This window comes from Salvia hispanica, chromosome 6, assembly GCF_029641045.1.
Source record: "Salvia hispanica isolate PSC_SH4W2 chromosome 6, Shi_PSC_v1, whole genome shotgun sequence".
NCBI lineage: Eukaryota > Viridiplantae > Streptophyta > Magnoliopsida > Lamiales > Lamiaceae > Salvia > Salvia hispanica.
The window spans coordinates 33,815,635-33,826,703 of record NC_142697.1 but is presented as its reverse complement, the minus strand read 5'-3'; the positions used below and the strand labels follow the sequence as shown (position 1 = coordinate 33,826,703).

Below are 11,069 nucleotides of genomic sequence, written 5' to 3'. Positions count from 1 at the left end.
TATCCCCTTTATCCCACTTTCACCCAACAAGATGCATGAGGGTTCAAGAATACCGATTAATCGGTTAGAAAGAAGAGGAATCGAGTAGAAAGAAGAAGATTAATATGAGAATACCTTTTTGAGAATAACGAACGGTAGAAACGAAGTAAAGACTTGGTTCTTCAAAAATCTTGAGGCTCAAACTCTAATTCTTCTCAAAGGATGAAGGATTATTGGAGTAAGGTAGAAGAAAATTGAGAGAGAAGGAAAAGAGGGAGGGGGTGAAAATTGTGATAGCTAGGGTTAGGGGTTTCTCTTATTTATAGTGCTCAATAAGATCTTTAGGTAAATAATATAGAATATTTGGTAAGATTTTATTCTCTATAATTAATTAAAAACAAATATTGTGGAGTAGGGAGGAAGAAAAAGATCTAGGGTTCAAGCATGGGGATTTTCAAAATATATGGCTTTTAATTAGCCAAGATTTTGTTTTGTGTATTTTACGGAGTAGAATAAAATATCATGGAGCAAAATAAATATAAAAATCCTCCCCATTGGGAAAAGAAATAGGCGTGTATATTTGCTCCTTTAAATAAGGAATGGATCTTTAATATTAACTAAAATAAGATATGGCAAGATCTCCTTGAGGTATGGAAAGATTTGGTAGAATATTTAAATTCTAGGTATGGAAGGAAATCAATAAGGGATCAATTAAAAATAAAATAATTCTTCCTTCCCAAATATAGGTGATTTTTGAAAATCACCTTAAAACAATAGGGTTCGATTTTTGCTTATTAGGAAATAGAGAATAATTGGGTTTTGGATTTAATTTGGATAAATATCTCAAGAATTAAATTAAATCCGGAAAAATGAGATTTTCTCCACTAAGGCTATGATTTTCAAAAATTCCAAGGAAAAGGTTATGGATAGTATCCTAAAAATCTCACTCACCCTTAAACAATTAAATCATCACATAATTTCACCTTTAATTCAAATATTCGCATGCCACGTCATATAATCAACAAGTTTGACTTTTCAAACTTCCAACGCAAAACCCTAAACTCGACTCGGTCATAATTTCGTTCCTCAATTAATTCGCGTCTCCCACGTCATCAATAAAAAATTTTTACGGCTTTAAAATTAGGGTTCGAAAAAGTGGGGTGTTACAATAATACTATAATTGATAGTGACACAAATTAAAATGGACTTTTTGACATTGCAATATGAGACTTTAACAAAATTTAGATATAAATTACAATTTCTTCCATTGTGACAAAGTTTGAAATTAAATTATAATTTCTTCTAGGGTTAAATAAATACTCCCTCCGTTCCATAGTAGTGGAGGCATTTCTTTTCGGCACGGAGATTAAAAAAAAGTTGTGTTAGGTGAGTTAAATAAATGAAGATAAAGTAGGAAATGAAAAAGGTAGAGAGATGTAGAGAGAATAAAGTAAGAGAGAGTAAAGTAGGTGGGAAGAAATGTGTTGACTTTTACCAAAAAAGGAAATGACTCTACTACTATGGAACGTACCAAAATGGCAAAATGACTCTACTACTATGGAACGGAGGGAGTATATAATTGAAATTAAAATTGAATTATAACCGAACGGTTTCGGTTCGGTTCTCGGTTAACCGAATAACCTAAAACCGTGTACCCAAGTTTATTACAAAATTGGAAATGTGAGTATTGAGTATTACATTTCAACACTTGGACAACAAAATATATACTCCCTCTATTTCGTACAAATAATCCATATTCATTTATGGAAGTTTTTTCTCTTCTCTTTTACTTTACTCCCTCCGTTCAGATAGTTTGTCTCATTTATCCCTTTCGGTCCGCCTCACATAGTTTGTCTCATTTATCCATTTCGGTCCGCTCCACATAGTTTGTCTCATTTCACTTTTTACCATTTTTTGTAGTGGACCTCATATTCCACTAAGTCATTCTTACTCACATTTTATTATAAAACTATATAAAAGTAGGACTTACATTCCATTAATTTTTTTAGTACTAACCAATCTATAAATCCACTAACTTTTTCAACTCACTTCTCATTACATTTCTTAACACCCGTGCCCGATCAAAGTGAGACAAACTATCTGAGACGGAGGGAGTATTTTTTAGCACTAACCAATAAATCCAATTAAAATCAATGATCCTAGGAGCATTTGTTTTGAATGATAGAATAAATTGATAGTAGAAAATAACATTTGAGTACTTAAAGACAAGATTAATATACACTAAAAGATAGGATGAAATTACATACAACATTTTTGTTTACATGTGAAGAGCTATGCCACAGTAGGCCATATCTCCTCAATTATTCCAACAATACAGTACAATTACCTAAACAACATTCCTAGTAAAACCGAAGCCCGTATTTACGTGTCCCATTGCTTAGAAAGATCCCAAAATGCCTCTCATATTCCGGGCCGGGCTTCATATCCTCATCAAACATCCCAAATATGTACGCCTCAATCGGAATCCCGGGCCTCATCGGCGTCCCCTTCTTCACCACCCGCATCAAATTATTATTATAAATCCGCGCATTCTCAACACTGCTGAAATCCCCATCTCCATCACCATCACTCACCGGTCTCCCTCCGCCCCGAGACGAGTGCCCCGTCTCCGACACCGTCAGCCCCGGCCCCCCTACCCCGGACATCACAGATGGCCCATTCCCAAGCATCCTCTCCATCGCCGCGTAAATCGCGTCGAGCATCGCGTAAAAAAGGTTGTCGTAATAAACTCCGCCAAGCACAACGCCGCAGCCACGCTGCAGAAGCGCAAATCCGCGGCTGATGTTTTCCATATCGTTTAAGTAAGCGAAGTAAGGATACACGTTGACAAGCAGAGGGGCATTTTCGTCCCTCAGAAATTCGATGATTGGCTTGACATACCACGTGACGTTCGAGTAAAACTCCCCCTCTTTCGGGGGAGATGATTTTTGGAGAAGGTCGGGTTTTATGGAAGTGGAAACGGCGATCCGGTTACCGAGGCCGGCCCCGCATACGGCTCGGCGGATGTTCTGCATCGCGGGGAGGACGAAGCGGGAGTACGCGGACGAGGAGGGGTTTACCTCGTTTCCGACGGCGATGGAGCGGAATTTGACGGCGGGGTAGGCGGAGATGTTGGCGGCGACCCAGGCGTCTGCGTGGCCCTGGGATTCGGCGAGATGTGGGAGGTCGGATTCCGGGATTCCGACCATGAGGTCGATGTCGGCGCCGCCGAGGGCGAGGAGAGTGGGCGGGTGAGGGTCGTAGAGACGCATTTTTTTGATGTTGTGCTTCTTGTATAGAGCTACTACTTCTGTTGGGCATGGTAGATTTGCGCCGAGGCGGCCGTAGCAAACGCCCACCTTGGCATCTGCAATTAAGTTGAGTCATTTCATCATTTGATTAAAAAAAATAATACTACCTCCGTCCTCTAAATTTTAACATACTTTGACCGAGCACGGATTTTAAGAAATGTAATGGAAAGTTGGTGGGAGGTGGGTCCTACTTTTAAAGTATTAGTTTTATAATAAAATGTGAGTAGGAATGAGTTAGTAGAATATGAGGTCCATTACCAAAAATGATAAAAGTGAAGTGTGTCAAATTTTTAGGGACGGATCGAAATGGTAAACTGAGTCAAAATTTGGGGAACGGAGGTAGTACATCTGATCGCTCTTACTCTTTTGTATTTAAAATAAAATAATAAAATATTTAATCACTCTTTCTCTCTTGTATCTACTCTTTTGTATCTGCTATTGTATTCACTCTCTTATTTTGTTTTCTTTATTTAACTAACTTGATACAATATTTTTTATCTCTATGCCAAAGAAAAAATATATCAACTTAGTTGGAATGGAAGGAGTATTAATTACTACAAATGATATGAAACTTAATTATAAAAATAATATCAAATTGAATTACATTTTTAATTTCAAATCAATAATAAGAAGAATAAATCTTATCTTTGGTTTTTGTGAAATATGAAACAAAATAATGTTACTATTTATGTGGATAGAACGTGATCAGCAGTGCTCATGGAAGGTGAGATGGAAGAAGTCTGTATATGTTTGATAGTAATTGAAATTTCGACAAAATTTGATGGAAGAAATGAACCTGTGGAGTTGAGAGATAGCAGTATGAGCAACCCCAGCATGAGAATAGGTGACATGAAGTTTTGTTGTGAAGTAGCCATGAAAAGTGTGTACTAAAAGCTGGGTTTTATAGAGGTTTGGAAATCTCATAATGTAAAAAAAAAAAATTAGAGTTACTAAGGACTCCCTCTGTTCCATTGTTCCATAGCAGTGAAGTCGTTTTGCCATTTTGGTATGTTCCATTGTAGTGAAGTTATTTTCCTTTTAGAATATTCAACACATTTCTTCCCACTTGCTTTACTCTTTCTTATTTTATGCTCTCTTCGTCTCTCTTCCTTTTTCATTTCTACTTTATTCCTCTTTTACTTAACTCACCTAACACAAATTTTTCTTAAACGCATGCTAAAAAAAATGTATCCATTATTATGGAACGGAGGAAGTACTAACTAGCCTTTGATCTTTATATGCCAAATTGTCACTAAGAAACAAATATAAAAACCCATTATTCGAAGGAAATATTCAACGGTTGAAAATTAACATGACTCGTGTACATATTATACTCCCTCCGTCAATAGAAAACAAGTTATTTAGGATTGACAAGAGTTTTAATACATTAGTTGGTAAAGTTAGAGAGAATGAGAAAAAATAATTGAAATAATACAATGGATATATGGTTAGGATCATAAATGATATTCAATTGTTACAGACTCAATGTCCCACATAGGTTATGAGATCAACGGGTTTGAGGTATATAGACTACATGAGCTCTTTCTCTTAACAGACTAGTTTTTTTGAATAAGTTTTTTTGTTTGGTTTGTAACGAGAAGCATAAGAATAATTCTTGATGCTTTTATATCTCTTTTTGCGGGGTGTACATTTTGACACCTATTCCTTGGGCAGCATTATGCATCTGTATTTTGGGTGTATTTTGGATGTTAAGTGGAGAGAGTAAAGTTAGAAAGAGCAAATAAAGTGGAAATGTGTGGTATTACCATACATAATTATGTTGATACTATGCATAAGTAAATATTTGTGTCTCTCGCATGCATTAACTTTTCCACATAAATTATATTTTAAATCCTAAATATTAATATTCAAACAATATTATCATCCTATGTTAGATTCATACACTATCACAAAACAAGTGAAAAATATCTAATAAATAGGTCAATGCATGTGTCTTTTTCATAATATATACACCACTCTAGTGAATGTTGATAGAATCTATTTATAGAGTAGTAAGGGAATCTCAATCTAAGTTGAAGACTTTCAATCTATGGTGGAGAATTCTTATGTTACCTTGAAGATTGTGAAGCTTTACGCATTGATCATTTTCGTAGATTCTAGGCAAACATCCCACCTCATCAACAAGTTATCCCCAAAGGGTAATAATACTCCCTCCGTCCCTTAAATTTTATCTTATTTTTCTATTTATGTCCATCCCAAACTTGTCACATTTCACTTTTTTATTATTTTTGGTAGTGGCCCCACCCCATATTTCACTACTTATTCCAACAAGTAGGACTCACTCTCCACTAATCTTTTCAATTCACTTTCCGTTACATTTCTTAAAATTCGTGTTCGATCAAAGTATGACAAAATTTAAGGGACTGGGAGCAATAAATTCTATTTCGTTATTTTTTAAATTGATCAAAATAACACACGATGTAATGATGATGTGCAACTATATACAATATGGCACTCTTCAAATGTAGGGTTTGTTTGAATTGGAGTTTATCTTTTATTTAGATAAGTACACAATCATTTTGTAGCATGTTTTTCTTGGTTTTCCATTTCTATTTGTGGTATTTGAATTGATGGTATATTATCTATAGCATTTAATAACACATGTTTTGTTTGTTATATAAAGCCAATTATAGTAGGAAATTTCAAAACTATCCTTTGACTTTTCCTATATTTCCTAGACTGATGGCTATATTAATCATGCCAGAAAATTTAAAATTGAAATAGTGTTTCAAGTATTATTACTAGAACTCAATTTTTGATGATGATAAAACAACCATTTTCAGCCTTAATTTGACCGGCAGAAAATTTAACCAACGAGCCAAACACTAGATTAGGCTATAAAATGCACCGAATGCATATTCGATTATCTGAATGCATATTCGATCTTAGCTTTTAAAGGTTCTAACCACCAGCAACATTTTTCAATCGAGTCATTCTTTGAAACTGTTGGTGTGCGATGTATAGAGAAGCCTGGAAGTAGCAGATTTGGGCCGGCAAGCATACTCAATTGCGCCTTGCAGATATCCCAAGCAATTGGGCCTCATAAATCACAACTTTAGATAAATCTATCAATATATAGAGTGACAGATAAATCTATCAATATATAGAGTGACAGTTTTTTAAACCGCCACATGTCACTATTTTAGGCGGGAAAATGAAGTTCTATGTATTTTTGTTTTTATTACTTGGCTTCTTTCACGTGCGTTTGTTACTGTTTTTACACGAAATCTGAAAGCAATTTATGGTTCCAATGTTGTTATTTTGTTTTTTTTCCCTTTTTTATCTATACTTTTATTGGTATGTGCACTTAAACCTATTCTATTACAAATATAGAGATATCAGATAAACTTATATATTCATTTTTGAAAAGGGATTGAGATACATATTTACTCCAGATTCCAATGCAATAAATACCTGAACAAACATAAAAACAAAATATTAGTCTGCATACATTTAGAACCTGAACAATAGGACGAAGAAATCTCATTTTTTGAACCAAGCATCTTTGCAAAACTCTAAAGAAGAATTTATTTTGATGGATTTCGACCCAGAGAAATATGAAGAATTCGTTTATACTTTAATAATTGACAGAATCTTGATTCAATTTAAAATTTAAAAAAATACTGAGAGAGATTCACATTTTCTACCAATGCAATTAATACCTGTGATATGAATAGTTAGATAATAAAATCACATATTTATAACATAAAAAATAGGGGGGGGGGGGGGTGGTGGTGGCAGGTTATTAAATGGAGAACAAAAGACTACAAAAGTCATTCATGCAAATCAATAGCAATTACTTTATCAGATTCCAATGCAAGGTCTCATTGAACAAAGTTAAAAAAACGTGTTAGGTTCTATATTTAAAATCTAGATTATAAGTTTAAAAGTCTGTAATGATAAACTTTAGTATTCTATGAATAGTATTCTAGATCATGAAATGATAAGCAGTTATAGAAGTTAATGTGCACCCATTAGGGCTAAGTTCCTAACCTATTTGTGAACATAATTTATATTCATAGATTAAATAGAAAGAATGTGAAGAATTGTAGTAAGCATATGATTAATATTTTTGTATTAATCATAGATGATAGAATGTGTAGCATTCATAGTATTAAAGTAAAAACAATTAAAAAGCAAGAATTAGATACCTCTTTTTAAAAACTAAGTTCAGAATCAGTAGGAGTAGGCTTTGTTGCCTCTCATACTTGCCATCTCATCTTTTTCTTTTTTCTCTGTAATAATAATACTCTGTTTATTAAGATGTATACTAAGATTTACTTCAGCTAATAAACTATTTCATTTATACTTTACTAACCGTAATATTATGTTTCCAGGTGGTTGTAATAAATTCTATATATTAAATGTAATCGGTTTCCAACTGACAGACTATACTAAACTCTATTTATTCTAAGATTTACTAAACCTTTTATATAATACATATTTAATATTTTACTAATCATAATAATATATTTCATGAACGATAATTAATTTCTGATTCTTTTTTATTGTGTTATTTGGAAGGTCCTTTCTATGATTATGTTTTTATGGGGAACATGCATACTTTTGGAGTACACAACAGGCCCACCTTTTATTATGTAAGCCCACGTTTTTTCCTCTATAAAACCTACTGATTATCCTTCCAAAATTACTATCAACTGAAACAAGCAAATGAAATATTAGGTAGTTCAGCCTTTTTACCTCCACATTTCTTTCTTCCCAAATTTGTTCTCTTTTCATCTGCTTCGAATAAATCTTCTTCATTTCATGATTTTTAGTGGCTTCCTTTCAAATCTGCAATATTCAAAAAGTAGCATTGTTGAATAATTATTTATTACATTGCCAACATTCATATGAACTGAATCGTGCAACTGTTTATTGATCTTAGCTTCAGACTCTTTACCTTATTGTTTTATGCGTTTTGAAACACACTCTTGATCCTCTGTAGTGGATGTTTTTCGTTCTATGTTTGTTAAATTTTCTTCTCAAACCTGCAAGATACAAGAAAAGTTAGCAGCCTTAACATATCAATCTTTTGTTTTTGTTTTCTCCATGTTTCAGCTAAGTGATTCTTTCCTTTTCTGTTCTTGCTTTTTGATGTTAAATTTCAGTTTCGAATACTCATTTATTATTCTTCTAAAATCATTTACAACTGAATATTGATCTTGGCTTAGCTTCTTTACCTTATTATTCCTGAGACTCTTGATCCCACTTTAATGGATGTTCTTCATCCCATATAAAAACAGAAATTTTGGTCCTCAAACCTGCAAGATACAATAATAGTTAACTGCATAGTTAACATATCCATCTTTTTTTTTGTTTTCTCTATGTATCAGGCTTGCATGAAACCAGATATTGTGCAACACTTCAGTACTTTTCATATCCTTGCCATTGGAGGAGTAAGAATTCATTAGAACTCACTTTTTGCATGAATGCATATCACATGTCATTTTTGCCCAGTTTGTTCCTGCAGTTAAAATGTGAAATTATTTGTTACTTTCTGTATTTAGCTGCAAGTCGATTCAATATGAATTTGAATTTTCAGTTCCTGTAAATATTCACTGACCTCATATTTTAGTTTATATGCAATCTTTGTTCTTTTTATGTTCATTAAGATGATTCCCTGCAATAAAAATTCAAGTAGCATTCAGTATATTAACATTGAAAGCAATAACTTAGTCAATAGTTCTATGAAAGTTGTTTTATCCTTTTTTTGGCAGCAATGTTACTTGCTGATTCATATCATCACCTGCACAAAACATTAATTGCTTCAAATACTGCATATGCATTAAACAATTGAGTGATTTTGAATATTTTTTTTGGCAGAAAGCACCAACTGAAGTAATGGCACCTTTCATTACCATGATCGTATGGTAAGTTTACTAATTTCAGCACATTCTAAAACTGATTTTATAAACAAAAAATCAGTATTATAGTAAACTATCTAAATGAAACAGGGTCCTTTAAAAGATCAGTTTAATATAAAAAAGATGTATTCATTCTTGGAAGTTTTTTTTTTTTTTTTTTTTTGTTTACAGGGCACCAGGTTCCAAGCATCATCTCCAAAGAATTCATGCTAGAAAGTTGGTTTTCTACTTTGGGAAGGAGTGATTTTCTTCATTAGGATTTTTGTGAGGGCAAACAATCTCAGAAATAAGACTACCAGTTACCAATATAGGATTACCATGGTTGCTAAAACAGGAAGTTTTAAAGTGACTGACTGTATATTCCAATTTTGCATGTTTCATGTAAGACCCTTTAGGAAAACTTTTCAAAACTACGGAAGAATCATTCTTTGGGACTGAGAGGCTACCAATCTATTAGGAAAGTGTTTCTGATGTTGTTTCAGTAAATTAGGTATATATCTTAAGACATTTTATATTTGATTCTAAGTTGTAAATTTTTGTATTTTTTTGGTTGCAAATTCGTGCAACTGATTTTAGCAAGTAACAATGAGGAGAAGCTATTGAGACACTAAATATGAGGCTTATAACATCTGTATATCACATTCACCAACTGAAAATCTCATCTTTAATGCATAGTGAATTAGCTTTTAACATTCATATTGAGACCAAACTGATCAAAAAGTTTTATATATCAGTAAAGCAGGCTCATATATTGCAAGCATGCACCAACCTATTTTAAAATATACAAATCATGCAAAGTAAATTATTTGACTTCAGAATTAGCTTATGTTTTCTACAAAGACCCATATTGAACCAAAATGATCAAATTATCACAAATATTAGCAAAGTATGCAATTCAAGAAATTTTTGAATTACCTTTAATGCATAGCTTCAGTTTTAGTTTTTTTGTACTCAGAAAAATCAGATTGTTGTTTATTAGTATTGAAGTATTGCATATATATTAAATTACTATTCTAATGTTGAGTAATTACTAAATTACCTTGAACGCAAAACACCAAATTTAGTCTTTTTGTACTACCTAAATGTCTTTCTCTTCCTATGCAGAATAAGAGAGTAAACTTTATGAGTTAATTAAAATAAACATGTTGCAGATACAAATTAAAATATTTTATAGGTTATTACCTTTAAGACTGAAATGTAAGTAGTATTTAAAAACTTAATGGTACTAAAAACTTAGAACGACACGTTCAGTGACATTCAGTTTGTATAAAATAATAGTACATGAAAGATGTTGGAGTATAAGTAAATTTCGAGGATTGGAGAAAAAATAAATTTGTTTGGATTTTACCTTAAATCAAAACCGTCTTCGATCTAACCGAATAACTTCTGAACGCCTTGAATTGGGGCTGGGGTTTGCGATTCTATACTGTCGTCGGTTAAATTGAATAGCTTCTGTTAGACGTGGATAAGCCTGTATCGGCAAGAGTTTGCGCAGGCAGCGTGGATAAGACTATGCTGGCTAGGTTTTGTGCCGGCGACGTCGGCGCTTTGGTTGTCGCCGCTAAAAATCGGCGGAGTAGGGTAGAAGCTTTAGAGTTTGAGGTGAGACGACGCTGTTTTGGCAAGGAGACATCGCGATTCAGTCCGTTGTGGTCAGATGTCGCAGTTTACGTCTATTGATGGCGGCGATTCAGTCGCCGGAGCTGAAGATCGCGGAGTCTTCGAATTTCTAGGGTTTGTGTGTGTCGGCGCTGCTGAGGAGAGAAGAAATGGTGAAAAACTGTATTTATATGTTGTAATAATCAAGCTTAGAAATTCCTAAGTACGATTAATTTAATTAGCTGTAATCTCTCATTAATTTAATCTGCTGCAAAGTGTAATTGTTTTAATT

The 11,069-nt window shown here is 33.5% G+C and overlaps 1 protein-coding gene and 1 long non-coding RNA gene across 4 annotated transcripts; both read right to left on the bottom strand.

The window, feature by feature from the left end:
• Positions 1-2,189: 2,189 nt before the first annotated feature.
• On the bottom strand, positions 2,190-4,189 carry LOC125208306 (glucan endo-1,3-beta-glucosidase, acidic-like). Its single transcript, XM_048107886.2, has 2 exons — positions 4,087-4,189; positions 2,190-3,346 (listed from the first exon to the last, which is right to left on the bottom strand). Exons 1-2 carry the CDS (start codon positions 4,163-4,165, stop codon positions 2,340-2,342), a joined length of 1,086 nt encoding a protein of 361 aa, XP_047963843.1. The 5' UTR covers positions 4,166-4,189; the 3' UTR covers positions 2,190-2,339.
• A 2,458-nt stretch (positions 4,190-6,647) lies between these two features.
• Positions 6,648-10,948, bottom strand: LOC148923654 (uncharacterized). 3 transcript variants are annotated; one of them, XR_016132714.1, is made up of 8 exons: positions 10,527-10,948; positions 10,218-10,274; positions 8,878-8,934; positions 8,733-8,778; positions 8,495-8,575; positions 8,215-8,302; positions 8,013-8,105; positions 6,648-6,725 (listed from the first exon to the last, which is right to left on the bottom strand). It is a non-coding gene; the product is annotated as an uncharacterized LOC148923654 (long non-coding RNA). The 3 variants fall into 3 exon arrangements; XR_016132713.1 differs by lacking the exon at positions 10,218-10,274 and adding an exon at positions 7,463-7,546; XR_016132712.1 differs by lacking the exon at positions 10,218-10,274 and having other exon boundaries at positions 10,527-10,947.
• Between the last annotated feature and the right edge of the window lie 121 nt (positions 10,949-11,069).